Raw genomic sequence first — 20,080 nt, 5'->3', positions numbered from 1 at the left:
CTGACACAATTAATTATTATTATTATTATTATTATTATTATTATTATTATTATTATTATTATTATTGTTATTATTATTATTAAATAAATCTATTAATATGTAAAGCGTTTCGAGCATAACTTAAAATAATTTAGTTAAATTATTTATTAGGCTTGAGGATACTAAAGGAGCAGTCAACTAACATATATGAGTTATTTATGAAATTTAGCAAATGATATACAATATATAAGTGATAACGATGAAAGACATAGACTACCTTATCATATAAGCTATAGTTTTCGACACGGTACAGCTGGAATATTTAACATTTACAATAACAACAAAACACAAAATTGGCTTATTTTGGATGAGGAAATGTAAGTGAGATTTGTTACATCATGTTAATTAGACATAATTATAATTAATAATTATTTCTTAGTATCTATTTTTAAACTGGTTGAGAGACGTAGAGCTTTTAATCTATTTGGAAGGTCATTAAATCATCATTAAATTTTTGACCGTCCATTATTAAATTTGCAGATTACACTAATGTCTATGGTAAAGTAGGAAGTGGAAATGATACCGAAGCCTTGGAAGGAGAGCTACATGAGCTCTACAAATGGTCGGAAGACTGGCAAATACTATTTAATATCGAAAAATGCGAGACCTTGCGTGTGGGGCATAACAATACACATCACAACTACCAAATTAGATCGAGTTAAAAAAGGACCTTGGAGTCAGAATTCAATAATCTTTGAAAGTTGCATTATTGAGAGTTGCAGTAAAAAAAAAAAAACAAGCCCTAGGAATAGTCAAACGTACCTAGCTTTGACTTCGAGAAAAAGAAGGTTAGTTATTCAAGACCCTAGCTAATTGTGGGGCAACACAAACAAGGAAGAAGGGGGGATAGAAATAGCCTAAGCTACTCTATCCCTTTGAGATGTTTTTTTTTTCTTGTCTCACTAAACATATTTGAACAAGGAACAACTGTACAACTGTTTCAAGCTCAACAACGGGCCACAGTGTAGGACTGAGTTGAGAACAGGAGATGCGTTTTCACACACAGGGTTATTAACCCACAGAACTTCTTACCCGTCGAAGCCGTAAATGCCAAAACGCTGTTCACTTTTAAAGTACAGCTGGATAAGATCATTAAGGCAAATAGGGGGGTACCTTCGACAAGCCGCCGGCTTCCTGTCCTCGTCGAGGCCACTAGTGTTAGTGGCTCTCAGGTAAACTGTATAAATCTCTCCATCACTTGGATTATTGATTCCAAACATGGAGACCTCATTTTCAGGAAGACATATAGCCGCTGTGGAGAAAGTTCAACACATGGGCAACAAAATTCATTCCAGAACTAAGTCAACTTTAAGTTAGCCAAAGGGCTAACAACACTGTAAACCAGACATGACGTCAGGGCTGACCTCATCGAAACTTTTAGAAACATCGAACAATTTGGAGGATATTGATGCAGACTACTTCTTTTAAAGGTCAGATGTAACTCAAACAAGGATCAATAACGGTTTCAAGCTCAACAATAAAGCCAAAATGTAGGACAGGAAACAAGAGATGCTTTTTCACCCACAGGGTTATAACTGTTTCACCCACAGGGTTGTACCTGTAAACATTTCTTTTAATTTTGCTAGATATTACCTTCTTAAAATTATGTGTTAGATTAAGGATCAGCCCGAAACGCTATGCGTGCTAGTGGTTGTACAAGAAAGTAAAATTTCAATGCTCTGTACTCTCATAAACCCAATGTATCTTCTTGTATACAAATAAATAAATAAAAATAAAATCCATGGAACCGCCTACCCACCGAAGCCGTAAATGTCAAAAACACTTGCAATTCAAGATCAAGCTTGATAAAATCATCAGGACACATGTGGTGACCTTTGACAAGCCGCCGGCTTCCGGTTCTCATCTAGACCATTAGAGATAGTGGCCAGAAACACAGAAATTCTAAGCTTTCGTCTATATATTTAAAGGCATCTCCAAGATAATATAAAGAATGTGTTGATAATGTGGAGGAAAACTTGGAATATTTTTGTTATTCTTTGTGAGTTTTAAAAGTTCGTATGTACCATTTATTTATTGATTTATTTATTTATATACAAGAAGGTACATTGGGTTTGTAAGAATACATAGCATAGTATTTACAATCTTGTAAAGCCACTTACGCGCAGCGTTTCGAGCAAAACCATTACCATTGTGGTTTTAATATTTATATATGCATATGCCCAGTGTAATATGTGTATGGCATAGTGCAGCACGAAGTTTCCTAGTTTGCATGGCGCCGGCAGCCAACACTTGTGAACAAAAACTCGTCCCTTCCGAGAATATTATATTGAGTTGGCTGTCATTAGTCACGCACACGTACGTTGCTTGGCTTTCTTGCCCCTTTAACTTATATATATTTATCATATTATGCAGACTTCATTTGAATAATTGCAAATATACCATTCTGCTGTCGTCGTTTTCATGCTCCTCATTCTGTTGTTTTAAGCATACAGCAGTTAGTATATGTAGTTAAAAAATAAATATGTCGTATGCATGATTGGGGGAGTGGTGGAGGGTTCCCAGGTTCAAAAAGGGCCAAAAGATGTGTCGTTCTACGTCATCGCTACTATTTTTAAACAAAAATTATCTTATTCTATTCAACCCTAACCTACCCTAACCTATTCTAACCTACCCTAACCTAACGTACCCTAACCTAACATAACATGACGAAAATATAAGACTTTTTTGCATATAAATATAAGCTGTGCGAGGTGTGATATCGATGTGACGTCACTGGCTTGTTTACGGGACGCTTTTGGGATACTTGTGAGAGCACTTGAGTGTGAAGTGTGTAGCTGTGCGGTGTTCACCTCTCTCTCTGTCTCTCTCTGCTGCTGTCTCTCGCCCTTCCTCCTGCCACCACCTGGCTCCTGGAGATATATCTTAAGATACTCCTGAGATAACTGAAGTAATAGTGCTTGGGAGAGGCTGATAAGAGGTGGAAAGTGTGATCTTGCGTCCGATGCTTGTTGACTAGTTTTGAAAAGTTTGGTGGAAAGAAAACGTTTGTTGGATAAAAGAAAGCATGGGAAAGTTATATGAGTGGTTCAGATAGTGTTATGATAGGGCTGGGATAGCCATACAAGATGGGATGACAAGACATCCTGGGCTGGTCAGCCATACAGTGACCCCTACACTGGTCAGCCATACGGCGGCCCCTACACTGGTCAGCCATACGGTGGCCCCTACACTGGTCAGCCATACAGTGGCCCCCACACTGGTCAGCCATACAGTGACCCGTACACTGGTCAGCCATACGGTGGCCCCCTACACTGGTCAGCCATACGGTGGCCCCTACACTAGTCAGCCATATAGTGGCCCCCACACTGGTCAGCCATACAGTGACCCGTACACTGGTCAGCCATACGGTGGCCCCCTACACTGGTCAGCCATACGGTGGCCCCTACACTGGTCAGCCATACGGTGGCAACTACACTGGTCAGCCATACGGTGGCCCCTACACTGGTCAGCCATACGGTGGCCCCTACACTGGTCAGCCATACGGTGGCCCCTACACTGGTCAGCCATACGGTGGCCCCTACACTGGTCAGCCATACGGTGGCCCCTACACTGGTCAGCCATACGGTGGCCCCTACACTGGTCAGCCATACGGTGACCCCTACACTGGTCAGCCATACGGTGACCCCTACACTGGTCAGGTCAGCCATACAGTGACCCCTACACTGGTCAGGTCAGCCATACAGTGACCCATACACTGGTCATGTCAGCCATACAGTGACCCTTACACTGGTCATGTCAGCCATACAGTGACCCCTACACTGGTCATGTCAGCCATACAGTGACCCATACACTGGTCAGGTCAGCTATACAGTGACCCCTATGCTGGTCATGTCAGCCATGCAATGACCCCTACACTGGTCATGTCAGCCATACAGTGACCCATACACTGGCCATGTCAGCCATACAGTGACCCCTACACTGGCCATGTCAGCCATACAGTGACCCCCTACACTGGTTAGGTCAGCCATACAGTGACCCCCTACACTGGTCAGGTCAGCCATACACTGACCCCTACACTGGTCATGTCAGCCATACACTGACCCTTACACTGGCTATGTCAGCCATACAGTGACCCCTACACTGGTCATGTCAGCCATACAGTGACCCTTACACCGGTCATGTCAGCCATACAGTGACCCCTACACTGGTCAGCCATACAGTGACCCCTACACTGGTCAGCCATACAGTGACCCCTACACTGGTCAGCCATACAGTGACCCCTACACTGGTCAGCCATACAGTGACCCCTACACTGGTCAGCCATACAGTGACCCCTACACTGGTCAGCCATACAGTGACCCCTACACTGGTCAGCCATACAGTGACCCCTACACTGGTCAGCCATACAGTGACCCCTACACTGGTCAGCCATACAGTGACCCCTACACTGGTCAGCCATACAGTGACCCCTACACTGGTCAGCCATACAGTGACCCCTACACTGGTCAGCCATACAGTGACCCCTACACTGGTCAGCCATACAGTGACCCCTACACTGGTCAGCCATACAGTGACCCCTACACTGGTCAGCCATACAGTGACCCCTACACTGGTCAGCCATACAGTGACCCCTACACTGGTCAGCCATACAGTGACCCCTACACTGGTCAGCCATACAGTGACCCCTACACTGGTCAGCCATACAGTGACCCCCTACGCTGGTTACCCATACAGTGACCCCCTACGCTGGTTACATTACGTCACACGGCTCCCATATACCTCAACCAATCTTTACCAAATGTACATTAAGAATGTGTGAGGGTATCAGGTCAAATGGTAGTCAACATTTCTTTAGGTCAGATGAAGGTTGGGATCATTTATAGGTACAGTACTGTCAAAATCATTAAGGTCTTACGGGCTATTCAAGCCCGTGCTACCTCTTGTGGCTTAATCTTCAACATCATTCAGGTCACTTATTTATTTATTTATTTATATACAAGAAGGTACATTGGGTTTATTAGAGTACATAGCATTAATGTTTTTACATTCTTGTAAACCCACTAGCACGCATAGCATTTCGGGCAGTTAAAGCGCATAGCGTTTTATGGACACTTCGTCCCTATAAAAGTTCACTTACTGATATTAAAACCTCTAGCCTAACAAAACCAATTCAGTCCAAATTTACATAACTTAACCTAACCTAGCATATTCGAACTGAACAATTAGAAAATATGCTTTGTTGAAATGGCTGTCTACAACAATGTGATGTCATAAAAGAAATTTTGCACATACCGTAGTTTTTCAAATTCTGAAATCTTTATATTGTAAGATGTGGCTTTGTTAGGTAGGCCAAGTTATTGATGTTCATTGGTGAACTATTATGTATGAAGTTACCTGTATCCCATTTTGCGTATGTCAAGGTTATATGGGTCACTTCATATAAAAGATAGTTTGTCAATGGATTTTGAAACCAACCCAATGAAGTCAAATAATATATATAATACACTATATATATACAGTACAGCATATATATAATATATTTGGGTCCCAGTAGTACAGTCGGGTTCGTTCTCGACGTATAATCAAGAATTCCGGTTTCGTATCCCAGGTGGGACAGAAATGGTTGAGCCATTTCCTTTCACTTAATGCTTCTTTTCACCTAGCAGTAAGTAGGTACTCAGGAGCGAGTCAGCTTGCTGTGGGGTTGCATCCTAGGCTGGGTCAGTAATTAGACCATGGGGGGGGGGCACCTCTGTACTCAATATTTTATTTTTATTTTTTTTTATTCTGTACAAGAGTTCTTACATTCTTGTACAGTCACTAGCATGCATAGCATTTCAGGCAAGTCCTTAATCTTATGTTCCCCCTGACTACGACCCACCAAATCGTTTAACAACCAGGTACCCATTTTACTGTTGGATAAACAGAGGTTACAGTTAAGGATTTGCGCCCAGTAAATCGTCCCTGGCCATTAATTTTTATTAATGTACATCTTCTTGAGGTTATCTTGAGATGATTTTGGGGCTTTAGTGTCCCCGCGGCCCGGTCCTCAACCAGGCCTCCACCCCCAGGAAGCAGCCCGTGACAGCTGACTAACTCCCAGGACCCTATTTTACTGCTAGGTAACAGGGGGCATAGGGTGAAAGAAACTGCCCATTGTTTCTCGCCGGCGCCTGGGATGAAACCCAGGACCACAGGATCACAAGTCCAGCGTGCTGTCCGCTCAGCCGACCGGCTCCCTCGACCGGCCAGGATACGAACCCAGGCGAACGTCGTACCACTATGCCACAGGGACTGAAATAAGCCAAAAGTGTATAAATACACTCTAGCTTCCTGTCCCCCAACACAATGAATTGAATTAAATAATTAAATATTTGAAAATGGCTATATGCAAAGCACTTGTGTACAATTTGATAGTTTCTCATCTATTTATTTTGCATCAGCCTGGGCTCCTTACACCACTCTGTTTATATCCTGAGATATATCAGCTCAAGTAGACAGTTCTTGATTGTCCTCGTGTGATAGGTCTCTATATACAGGTACTTCATTCACAGTTAAGGCTGTAGAGTAGTAAACTTGTATACTGTCAATATTTTCATTTTTATATATTCATTCATTTCTACTGTATCACAATTTTGAAATTATTAGGGGAAACTAATAATAACTGTTATTACTATTATTGTTAGTTTCTTCAAAGCTATTATATTCTGTTAATTTTGGATGGTATTTGCAGCTGCTTAATGCCCAGAGATCTTCGGCGGCGTGGCAAAATGGAGCTGGCCCCACTTGCTGACTTAAGAGAGACTGATGCTGAAGATGTAGGGTAAGATTTCCATAGAGAACGCATTATTGGCTGTGGTGTCTAGTGCCTATGTTCAGTTCCCCACAAGTTATACAAAGATGCATTTATGGGGTATCTATTTGTTGGGCATGTCCCATCGGGAAATCTTATGGGGTCACCGTGTTATGTTTTGTGTCCTACAGTAGAATTAATTCCTCTTGTCACAGACTGGAAGCCAATACTTAGCTTCCTACAACATCCCTAGGATTGCATCCTTTCCCAGGATGCACTCCTGAACAGTTGGCTTACTACCAAATTCCTTTTTACTGCAAGAGGAACAGAAGCATCAAGGTGAAGGGAAATGTGCCCAATCATTTGTCCTACCTGGGAATTGAACCTGGGTCCCTTGGTTATTAATCGAGGCTATAGTACCCCCATATAGATGCATAATATTAGTTAGGTTCTGTATTTGTCCTGAGTCTGTTACATTGTGTGATACAATTCATTGTTTACAGTTCGTGTATGGTAACTACAGAAGTTAAATTATTTTTTTGTACCTCTTGGGCAGTTTAATCTCGGCCTTCAAATATTATTACAATATGCAGATAGAAAGTCACAATAGTGTGGCTGAAAATTAGACACCAACCCCACACATTTGAAAATGTAGGAAGTGATATCATTTTGGTCTGTCCTGAACTTAATAATGGTTTAGGATGGACTGAAATCCCATCACTTCCTCTATCATATGTATGGGATGGGCCTCTTATTTTTATAGATTAGACTAGATTTATTTTATAGACTAAGCAAAGATTGCAAAAGCAATCTTTGCTTAGTGTACTTTACTTTACGATGGTTTCAGGGGTCAATGTTCCCCCCGACCCGGTCCTCAACCAGGCCTCCTCTATGATTCATAGTGTGTGCTATGATTCAAATGTAAGAAGTGTTATTGCAAGGTTTTTAAAAAAAAATCCTGATCAAGGTTCAGCTGTGGTACAAGATGGTGGTGTTTAAAATTCAGCTACCCTGAACAAAATGTTCCATGTAGCACGGGCTGTGGTGAGCCCATAGTGGACTTACCTGGCACAGGAGCGGGGCTGTAACTGTGTGTGGTACAAGAGTTACTGTCAGTGTATACAGTACACCAAATTGATCACAACCAAGTAATAAAGATGGTGATGCTGAGAAAATTATAGGTGTGTTAATATTTAATAATATTTTTTAGGCAGAAAGGGAGATTATCTAAAATTGGAAATGCCTTTGGTCTGAAGCATTGAGGATAAGCGACTTGACTGTACATTATATACAATACTGTACAGATAATATCTTTTCAGTAATGGGAATGCAAATCCAACACACAAACCAGAATCTGATACTGGAATTGATGATGGGTTTGGAACATCTCCAAGTCAGCCACCAACAACTGTACCACGAAGATCTCCATTTCCACACTCGCCCTCCCCAGTCCCAGGAAGTCATGGCTATATTCCGGTGGCTACAGACTTTCCAACTAATATCAAACCTGTATGTTTTATTCTTATGGCATGTTTTGCATCATATCTTTGTTGTTGTTTCAAGAAACACAACCAGTACAGCGTTCTTGCATTCCTTCTTTAATGTGCAGTACAATATGTTAAAATTACTATGCAAAATTAAATTTTAGATAGTTTGCATAGATATTAGCTTGGAGCATTTAAGCTATAGTGGCTAGTGATAGGTACTTTACTAAATAAATCATAGAAAGCTTGTAGTTACAGTAGGAGAGCTACCTTTGTGGTGACCAATCTTCCCTATAAGCTTTGTCATAATATGTTTTGAATCTTTCACATGTCATATCACTATTATGGATGCTTAAAGTCATATTCATTTACATTTTAAATTGAAATATATATTATTGAAATTCTGTTGTGCCTAATAACATTTAATTACAGTAGTGTATATTTCAAGTTGTGGACTGATGCTGCACATAGTTTCATAAACTGGAATTAATATACACCCACATTTTCTTTTATTAAAGCCCATTATCAGGATGTAATGGGATGCAGATCAGGATAACAGAAATAGCCTAAGCTACTCTTATCTTTTTGGGATGTATTTTATTATCTCGATAAACTTGAATGCAGATAAAAATCTGGTGTCTATTAAGGATAAAGTTTATAATTAAGTCATGTGTTTATTGAGGTGTTTTAATAAGTTAAGAATCTTCTGGGCCAGCTATGGCAGTCAGTCTGATGCCATGAGTGGCATTTACAGTCAGGTGACAGGTTAATTTACAGTTACAAGTAGTTATAAGATAATTTACAAGTAGCAGTCCATGCCAAAGCAGCCAAAATAAACATTTTACTGTTTGTTTGCAATTGCCTTTGTACTTTATGAGTTTGCATTCTGCTACTTCTAGGAGTATACCTATGTGATCTGACTACTCTCATAGGTCCTAGTGTTTTTGAGGGTGGTGGATGTGTTGGCCTACAGGATGCTCCAAGCAACAGCATTTTAGTTCAAGCTATCATAAGATAAGTCTGTTTAGAGATATCTTTCTTTATCAATTTGTATTGTTTATCTGGTCTCACAATATTTAAATACCAGTAATTTAATCCATTTCCTTACAGTACTGTCCAATTTCTCTATTTCCTCACAAGACTGCAATTACTTTTAACTGGCTAACAATATGTTATTTTCTGACAGGGAAAAAAACCACTAGATGTCAATTTGTATGCAACTAAGAAGACTGTGGCACAAGGCATGATGGATCTAGCTCTGCTCACAGCTAATGCTAACCAGCTACGTTATGTTCTGGAGGCTGGGAAATTTGGCAACCTTGGCCCTAATTACTACATCAGCATAACCTTCATCTCGCTTAGCATTGTGATGCAGGTATGTGAGAATTTATATTTTATAAATATTTTGAAGCATAAAATATATATTAAATGTTTCATGGACTTTGTGAAGTTTACCTTTCAAGCTAGAGTTGATTTGTCTATTTGAGGTTAGAAAAATAAAATTCCAATTATGAGTATTGGTTGCAATTATAATACAATACGTATATAATTTGTCTTGAATGCTTATAGCCTGGTGTAAAGTTAAAATTAAAGTATGAGTATAATGAAAATTTGTCTGGAAGGCACAAATACAGTATACTGTACTAAAATATGCTCTGCATATATATATAATATATATAATAATATTGTCCCTTTTTAAAGCACAGTTTGGTCAAATAAGCAAGTGTGCATATACAGTACAGTACAGTACATGTAAGAACAAAATTAGTCTTGACTTGTATCTAGTGTCCAGAACAAGTAAGTTATTATTCAAAATGTATTGCATATTGTTGCATGCATTTGTTACTTTATATCTGTGTACATTAATTTTGTATTTGTGTACTTTTTATCACATATAATTTGTACTTCTGAGCAAATATTGAGGCCGTGAAATGAGATGGAACTTGCATCCTTGGACTCCTCAAGTACACACACACTACTGACTAAACCACAATGAAAAAAGTATCTCGTTCAGAAAGTTCTTCCTGATTTTCTTGGGGGTTTGGAAGGCACCATTTGATACCACAATCCAGTTTTTAAAAGGCTGTGTAGGTAATGATTATTCCCCAACTCTTGCCAAAGTGTGGTGAGTATCTCATAAAGCTTGGATAGTATCATCGAAGGCACGATGTATCAGATCGTGCCTTCCAAACTTCAAGACTAAATCTGGTAGAACTTCTGGTAAAGATTATTTTATGCTCATCATGGTTGTCGGTGGTTGTGTGTTACTGGGTAGTCCAGAAGTGCGGGTTCAGACCCATAGCATAGCTTCTGTACTTATAAATACATGTTCTTGTGTTTTCATTGCATTTGTAAGTCTGTCATCTCTTTGTCTTGCATACTAGTAATGTATTTCATAATGTCTCGGGGGTATTAAATTACATGGTAGTTTCATGATTATCATCACGGTTGCAGCTTGTGATTGGTGTGGCTTTAATCTTCATGGGCAGATACAATGTGTCACACGAGGCCCATGCACAGAAAGCGGATGCCCTCAACAACTGGATAGTTCTTGGTGTCTTTATCATCACTGTGATCAATGTTTTCATATCAGCTTTTGCTATTGAACCCACGGAAGGCTATGACCCTGTTCTTTTGAAAGCTGCTATGATTACCGAGTCACCTGCTGCAGAGGTGATAGGTAATTAGAACTTGGGTAAGGAAGTAACAAGAGTTTTGACAAATACACCAGTATAAAATATTTTGTTGTATTTAATTCCATTTAGTGCAGTAAACACTGTTTTCAGATCAAATTCATGCATTACTGTATATTATTGTTCAATCACTTATTCACTAAATGGTAAGAATCTCACCATATCATTCATATATACAGTATACTGTAGATATATGTGTGTGTAAATCACAGAAATTAACACGTGATGAACAATGTGACAGTGTCAGACCACATTCAGAGTTTGTGTCAGACCACTTAAATACAAAAGTACTTAAGGAAATTCCTGTTTCAATCCTTCCTTCATGGTCTCACACTCACATTTTTCATCACGTGTTAATTTTCGTGATTTACACACACATAATACAGTATGTATGTATGCAATCCAGATGGTTTATAATGAACACATTTTTGTGTGCCTTTGTAAAAAGTTTTATTTTTAAATGTTAGCAAGCAGCTGTATAATTCACATTTCCACCATACAGTATTTATATGAGAACACTTAATCTTAAGTGCATAAACTTAATAATATTATTACTCAAAATTCACTTTGTTTTTCAAAGTTTGCTCCACTTATTTAGTGATATTTAATTCTTAATTATTTCATATATTTTTTCACATATGAATGAACATGATCACTTCTTTATCAGCCTAATTGCTCAGTTCAAAAATATTGAGAGCACAGATATTATTTATAATGATTTTATGTGTGTATAAAAGGGTATATTTTAACAAAAACTGAAGGTAGTTCACAGCCCTGAAATAGGTTTTCCGAGTACTACAAAACTTGGAGAACTACAGTCACTCAGACATGATGTTATGTTCATTTCAATAGCATCCTAGAGAAAGTTTCTTCCCTTTGGCCCTCTACAACTATAATATTTATGAAGCCTTGTTCATTATGAAAACATTAATAATATATTATATAGAATAATGATGAATAATTAAAAAAGGACACAGAATGTATGAGTTACATTAGTGGGCAAAATTATTTCTTTTATTATGTTTTAAAATAGAAATGACTTTTACCAAGTCTCTTGTGTATTACAATATCTTGAGAAAACATATACAGTACATATTGAGTCAATGGATTCAGTAAGAAAATTTAGCATTTTCGCTTGCCAGGCAAGCGAGTGCCAGATCACCCCAAGGTCTGCAGCGCAGTTTTTTAATTTTGGTTTTCACTCTTTTTCAATTTTGTCATGTCAATTCTTGTCCTAGGTCTTGCATTTTGGTATCAATGTGTTCGTAATAGAATTCCCTACAGGAGTATATGCATATAAAGTCCAAAAGTGCGATGTACCACCCCACAGCAAACAGAGAAAGTGGCATTGCATTACCCATGAGCGCTCAAGAGCAGTAAAATGTGTGTACTCTTTTCAACTTTGTCACTTCAATTCTTGTCCTAGCTCTTTCATTTTGGTGTCAATGTGTTCGCAGTGAAGTTCCCTACAGGAGTACAGAACAATATATGCATATAATGTCCAAATCTACGGCGCGCCTCTCCCGCAGCCAAGCCGAAAGCAGGCCAAATTTGTTAATTTTTTATCCCATACTGCGTCATTAATGCACATTTGTCTACTAAATTTTTTACACCATACTGCGTCATTACCGTGCAAAAATGCTAACACATTTTATGCTAAGAAGTGTCTTGTCAGATGATTCTTAACAGTTACATCAATTCATTGATGTGTAACCAGGCATCTGAGTTATAGTGTTGAGAATTGGAAACAATTGTTTAAACATGTCACAGTAAAATTTGATGTGGGTGATGAAAATATACTTTTAATTTTAGTTATGGTGAAATCAGCTGTCCTAAGGGGATATACTGCATTGTTTACAATATTTGAAGTGAAAGTTAGGAAGATCATTGAAAGAATTGCATATTCAAAATTTGTCAAGCCAGGATGAGCTGTGCAAGAATTTAACGATTGTTAATGTTTTAAGTCAAGTAGATGAGCATACCAGTGACAAGCTGAATGAGCATATAATCTTCTATGATGCAGAAGAGATTTAAATATTTTCCAAGAATTCTTTTGTTGGTCTTCCCTTCATTCTTGTGTAGATTGGCTGCATTAGAAAAATGGGCTTCGTAGCCTGGTGGATAGCGCGCAGGTCTCGTAATTCTGTGGCGCGGGTTCGATTCCCGCACGAGGCAGAAACAAATGGGCAAAGTTTCTTTCACCCTGAATGCCCCTGTTACCTAGCAGTAAAATAGGTACCTGGGAGTTAGTCAGCTGTCACGGGCTGCTTCCTGGGGGTGGAGGCCTGGTCGAGGACCGGGCCGTGGGGACACTAAAAAAAAAGCCCCGAAATCATCTCAAGATAATCTCAAGAAGATAGTGTCTTGAAACCTCACAATGGATAGGTTCATAAATGCTCATAGTGCATTAGTGCTTGAAAAGTGACTAGACCTATCATATAAAAATAAGAGTCCATATGATGGGATTGAACCAGCAACCCTGGTTCAGTTAGCAGTGTGTGTGTGGCTGTGGAGTCCAGGGATGCCAGTTCAATCCCATTGTATGGCCTCTGTATTTTCTCAGACACATCATGTTGTTGTGATTTCATGATATAATGGTTCTCATTTACTTAGAAGGTGCTGTAAGACTATCATTTTACTATATGTACTATATCTTCATGCACTCTATATATTGTTTATACATATAACCATTTTACAGTATCGTACATTTTTACCCTTGTGGCTATACAGTACTGTATAGATATTTAATTTCTATAAACATTCTCACATCTGTTAGCCTTGATATTTTTTTGTTTCCATTTAATTTCTGTATCATGTCGCCCCACCCCTCAAGTACTCTACTGCCATCTTGCAAGGTTCATGTACGTTGCACACCTAACTGTTGTTGTTCACCTGTGCTCTTTGGATATAACTACTTTCACTTGGCAAGTTCTGTTTATATGTTGACATCCTTAATTGACTGACTATCTCTTAAACAATTTATTCTCCCCGGCAATTCCTCTTCTAAGGGACAACTCGTCCGCCTTTGACAATGTGGCCATGACAGGAAATCTACCTTCAACCCTATTTATATAGTCGTCTAACATTTGTTACTAATTTCTCATGCTTCACACTTTTACACAATAAACCAACATTATTCCAGCATGCCTAAAGCATTGTAAAGTATTTTCTGAATTCACCTTACTTACCTACACATTGTGTCTGCTTGTACTCTGCCATCTTCCATCTTCTGTACAGTTGTTAATACCACATGAAATTTTAAGTACAATAAACCCCCCACATGTGAATTTTCAACATTTATTCGTATTTTAACAAGAAATGTATATATAAGCCTGTTTTATGGCATACATTAGAACATTTAATGATTTTGCTATTTACCTTTTTTGTGTATCAAGGATTTGTAGATTAGAGCACTTCAAATTCTTTAACATATCTGGGATTTTTGTCACGTGCAGTCAGCTTATTGCCTGTAAACATTCCTGTGGGTTTTTATGAACATTACATGTATTTGACTTTTGTGGCTAGTTCCAAGCTGGGGGGAAAAATAAGGAGAATGACATTTGATAGACTGAAACAAAGGAATCAATGAGAAGTGTTTAAATTACATATAAAGTGATACTTCACAATAAGATAGACTGTATAGGCATTAATTAAAAATGCAAATGCTTAGTGAGCTCTATCCATGTTTCATATTAAAATTATCTATCACACTCCTGTGATTACCTATTTACATTTTGATTTATGTATAACACAGCCATTGCCAAATGTAATATAATTTTTCCTTTAATCCTTTTTGGCTAATTAAGTCCTACATCGTAGTGTGCTTAAAAAGAGTACTTGGCAATTCGACCAAAGGGGGCAGTTGCAGATAGTGATTGGAGCCTGTAAAGTGTTAAGTGTATTTAAACAAAAACAATTCTTAACACTTGATTAAACAACTTAAAGCTTGCCAATTACCTGGGAACAGCCAATCACAGCACACATTGTGCATACTAACAACATATGAGTTAAAGAGACTGCATATGTGATTTGAATACTGTAGTATGACAGTTTTCAATCATGTACATTAAGTAAATGATTGAAAAAAAATGGGAAATTTTTAGTACAAATGAAATTGTGATAATATCTGTACAAGATTTCCACAAAATACAGTGATAACCTTTTACAACAATTTTCAAAGTACTGTACAAAAGATTTTTTTCTTTTTGTATCTATGTAAAGGTTTATAGCGACAAGTGTATATAAATAATACTTAAGTCATATTATAGTAGTGTTCAGCATACAGTACTGGTAATAATGTAGAAATACCCACGCCCCCAGTACATAATATTTGTGTGAATATCTTTCCTTCCCCAGGCTTTCTGTGACCAGGCAATTCTTTGTTTTGCAGGCGATGAGTCACAATAACGTGGCTAAAGTATGCTGACCAGACATACTTTACTGAAGGTGAACATGAACGTCTCTTCACTAGAAGGTGAAGAGACGACGACGTTTCGGTCCATCCTGGACCATTCTCAAGTCGATTGTCACACAATCGACTTGAGAATGGTCCAGGACGTCGTTGTCGTCTTTTCACCTTCTAGTGTGTGGTCTGGTCAACAATTTTTTGTTTTGTTTACGTATAACTTGTAACAGTTAAATACTTCTTGCACTTCAGAGTTTGACAAGGTCTATGGAAACAATTTTCCAAACATGTGAGGATTTACTGGAATTCATATCAACAGTTGCATTTCAGCTTTTATCTTGTTAGTTTTCACATTTCATTCTTAGTTGGAGTTGTAAGCATGATGTTTCACACATGTAAATTCTTACCCTGAGATCTGATTGCCACCTTCGATGCACCACTGTCCCCTATATTTTTCGCTGCTCTGCTCTTGCACAATATTTATCCAAATACAGTGTTAATTCCTGTGCCTCTTTTTATATCACACTGTGCAAAGCTCATTCACCAATTTCTGTACATAATTTCTTTTAACAATGTTATCAATAGTACTAGGAAAAAGACTGGTCAACAGATACTGTTTTGTTTGTAGATACAGAATCTAAACAAATTTTGTACGAGTTGCATTGTACCTTGTTCCGTTGAATACAAGTGGAGCTCCCATGTCCTTTACAGCAAAAATAAATTAGTCTTGCTTCTATTTACTTTTGATATATTTACCCTTAATATTTGTACGAGTTGCATTGTACCTTGTTCCGATGAATATAAGTGGAGCTCCCATGTCCTTCATAACAAAAACAAATTAGTCTTGCTTCTGTTTACCTTTGATATTCCTACTCATTTAATATTTAAACTTTTCATCAAAGCAATTTACTACCCTGCAGTTTATAACCATCTCGCTGATGAATAACAGATGTGTGCAGATTTTGTTGTAACTTAAGTATAGAATCTTTCCCACATTTTGTAGGGTCAGCCAGCCATGTCTTATCATAAGTGTCCCGTAAAATTGTTTAATATCAGCTCCCTACTCGACTGTGATTTACTTTGATATTACATAATGTTAAACTATGCACAGGGTGTCATTAACACATTTTACCTTGATATTGATATTATTGTTAAACTTCATACTGTAGTATGTTATTAGTGCACTTTTTAATTTGAACACCGACATGTACTAAAGTTTTTGTTAATTTCATAACATTTTCATTTAAGATAAATGATAGTCCAAGTGTCATGTTCCACATGGGGTGAGTCATACCCAGTCCTTATTCAGTTATTTTTTCCTTAAGCTGTTAACTGGTTCATTATACAGTACTTGTTCTGAGTGAACCATGGTACAGTACATCACTTCTACATCTGTGGTAGGGATGGTTTTCTTGCCACTGATACCGGTGTTGGTACTATTTTACCTAGTTTCCTTTTGTAACACAATTGTAACAAAACAAATTCATAATGTCATGTGCAGTAAGTCCTGATTTGATGTACTGTAGTAGCCAAAAATTGGCTAAAGACTTGTTAATATCACTGTGATCAAATATGTTTATATGAATATCTAATTTTTTAATTACTCATAAAGCATGGCAAACACATTACCAAAGAAAGATGACATTAATGTGAGCCACAGAATGTCAAATATTTTTTATAACAAGACTTACATAAAGAAAAAATGCATGCATAAAGAAAAGACTTGCATGCACAGCAAGAAAAACTTGTGTATTCTTGTATCAAAGGTTGACCAAGTTATTGTATTAGTTAAGTATACAGAAAGTAACATTGGACCTCATTGTGGGGTGCCCAGAAAAATAAAAAATGAATATCCTTCTGTATTGCATTTACAAAGATTAAATTTTTTTTTATGATTCTGAACTTCAGAAGTTATGTGGAAAACAATTGAAATCTAGAGTTAGCAGAATTGGAACTAGGGACTGGGAGTGTCCAAGACCTGCTTCCAAACTGCAGATCCTCAACATTTACCCCAGTGATTCCTTGTTGAATGTCCTTATTTTCAAGGATGCTAGTCTTGCTTTCTGAATGTCCCATCACTTGGTCCGTGATAGAATGCTTGGGTTAACTGATGCCTTTGAAGTTGTTATTCTTCTGTCTATTTGCTCTTGTATTGGCATCCTGAGCATCATTTAAAACCTTTGGAATATCCTATGACAGTGACAAATAGTTTTTGTACTTTTGTGCCTTATTTTGATAATTACTTACCCAATGACAACACAGCAGTCTGTGTGTTCTTAGATACCCCCCAAATCCCATTTTGAACTATTCTTGCAGCCTACTCTAAATTTGAATAACGTTTCATATATGCACATCACTATACAATTAATGAGAAAATCAATTGGAGCAGTGAGATGACTCAAACCTGTGATCAAGGAAATCCCTGCACCACGACTTTAAATCTTTACCCCTCTGCACCACAACTTGGTATAACTTATACAGTCTGGGACTGTATAACTTATAGGGGTAAGGTGCGTGACTAGGAGTTCCTTGATCACCGGTTCGAGTCGCCTCATTGCTCCAGTTGATTTTCTCATTCATATATATATATATCAATTAGTGAGATTACTTTGTATAAAATTAATGTTGTATTTGCAATAAATTTTAATCATACAAGATATAAATGTACTCTAATATTGCCTAACTTCTAGAATTTAGTTGTGAATATGACAATAAATACCAGTAATTCAATTGGTCAGTAGATGTATATTGCTAACAATCTTGAAGGTTTACATCTTATAGATCTTGGCTTTCTTTATTTATCCATGATATGTTGGATAAATAAACATATCTAAATAGTAATCATTATTGCCTATTTTGTTGCTTATCAGTCCAGAGGGGGGAAAAAATATTTGTCTGTTCCATATATCATGCACACTAAATGATCTCATGGAGAAAGATACATTTAGCAAGGGCGCCTGACAGCTGAGTGGACAGCGATTCGGATTCATAGTCCTAAGGTTCCAGGTTCGATCCCTGGTGCGAGGCGGAAACAAAAATGGGCAGAGTTTTGTTCACCCTGGTGCTCCTGTTCACCTAGCAGTAAATAGGTACCTGGGAGTTAGACAGCTGCTATGGGCTGCTTCCTAGGAACGTGTAACAAAAAGGAGGCCTGGTCGAGGACCGGGATGCTAAGCTCCGAAATCATCTTAAGATAACCTCAAGATGCCTTCGATAAGTGTTCATGCATTTCTTTTATGGTAAGACAAAAAGCGAACAGTTGTCGTTGATATTGCTACCATTTGTGATAAATTTTACTCTAATACAGTTATACTTGTACTGTATGTTTATATAGTTTATACTGTATTTACAGTGTAGGTAATATACATAGTATTGGTATCCAGTTAAGTGTAACTGTTAACTGGATACAAAAAACTGAAACCTAGTTTCAAATTTCTAATATAGGAGAAATATTGTATAGTTGATATATCTGTATATTAGTATCTGTTTTATAGTGTTCGTGATATAGAGAATATAGCAAATATCTATTATGTTATCTTTTTGTTACAAAATATTTTAAATATAATCATGAGTGCCTATGTGTTCTGAAATGTGCCTCTCATTCTTGACAATCATTGTGGTGCCTTAAATCTTATGTAAACATGTTTGTGCATGAGTTGGATCATCTGATTTACCTGGGGTATTGGGGCCGTATGTTAGTTGTTAATAAACACTACAGTAGGCCTTTTCACTCATGCCAGTTCCATCTCTTGGTGACCCCAAAAATGTTTGCAATGTTTTTGTTTATTTAAAACAATTTGCTTAGATAATTTATTTGTTTACAAACATTTTGTACTACAGTATATATATCAATATCCTGTATGTATACTTCCTGAAGTATCTTCAGTTATTCATAAAAGTTAGAGGATATTGTTCATCAGTTGATTTCATTTAACTTGATCATCAGAGATTCGAACTTGGGTTTCAAAAGTATGAGACACATCCTACTAATCAGACCATGGATGATCACAAGGGAAGGATCTTAAGTACCTAACTGGAACCCCAATTGAAACTTTAGACCTTCCCTGGAGTACCACTGAGGTATCTGAAGGTTTTTCACTCTTCTATCCTTGTCATATAAAATGCAATGCACAATAACATGCATAACATACTTTTGAGGTGCGGGTTGGAAGCTTCAGTGAATTAAATGTTATTTTCCACGCTATTGTGGAATGCATTTTATCAGTTGTTACTCTTGAGAATGAATATATGGAACTGTACTATGTCTCCCTCACGGTCACTTGTCCCTCGATAGAATTCTAGGTGAATCGGATACTTTTGATATTGTTCGCCTTATGCATTTTTGTTCTCGTATTGGCATTCTTGGTGATATTTAGTGCCCTCTGATTATTTCGCACTTTGATGGTGCTACATAGCCTTCCCGGTTTGGTGCCTTCTTTTGATAATTACCTTACCTTACTGTACTATGTCTACAATTAAATAAAGTATGAAAAAATATGCAAGTTTTATAATGACTCCTTCTATCACCAACTTTATGCCTCCAAAAATTAGTCATGTACTGACTGTTAATTAAAGTACTGTATAAATATAAGTAATTACTGCCTTTCACGATTTAGAAAGCTGTAACAAAAATTTCTGGCCAAAGGGTAAATTTTATTGTAAACGATTATGTATATCATAGGTAATGAATATAAGAACTTAAGAA

The 20,080-nt window shown here is 37.6% G+C and overlaps 1 protein-coding gene across 5 annotated transcripts in view; it reads left to right on the top strand.

The window, feature by feature from the left end:
* The window catches only part of LOC138349458 (ninjurin-2-like), a 31,075-nt gene extending 11,203 nt beyond the window's left edge, over positions 1-19,872 (top strand). The window contains exons 1-5 of one of the 5 annotated variants that reach the window (XM_069324237.1): positions 2,799-2,947; positions 6,734-6,823; positions 8,113-8,302; positions 9,464-9,652; positions 10,732-19,872. In XM_069324237.1, coding sequence (XP_069180338.1) covers positions 6,741-6,823; positions 8,113-8,302; positions 9,464-9,652; positions 10,732-10,965 — 696 coding nt within the window. In that variant the 5' untranslated portion in view covers positions 2,799-2,947; positions 6,734-6,740 and the 3' untranslated portion in view covers positions 10,966-19,872. Of the gene's footprint in view, positions 1-2,798; positions 3,026-6,733; positions 6,824-8,112; positions 8,303-9,463; positions 9,653-10,731 lie in introns of those variants that run through there. The other 4 variants (XM_069324240.1, XM_069324239.1, XM_069324238.1 and 1 more) reach the window with 4 other exon arrangements.
* Positions 19,873-20,080: the final 208 nt, after the last annotated feature.

Source organism: Procambarus clarkii, chromosome 14, assembly GCF_040958095.1.
Source record: "Procambarus clarkii isolate CNS0578487 chromosome 14, FALCON_Pclarkii_2.0, whole genome shotgun sequence".
In the NCBI taxonomy this organism is placed as follows: domain Eukaryota; kingdom Metazoa; phylum Arthropoda; class Malacostraca; order Decapoda; family Cambaridae; genus Procambarus; species Procambarus clarkii.
This window is presented reverse-complemented; position numbering and strand designations above follow the sequence as displayed.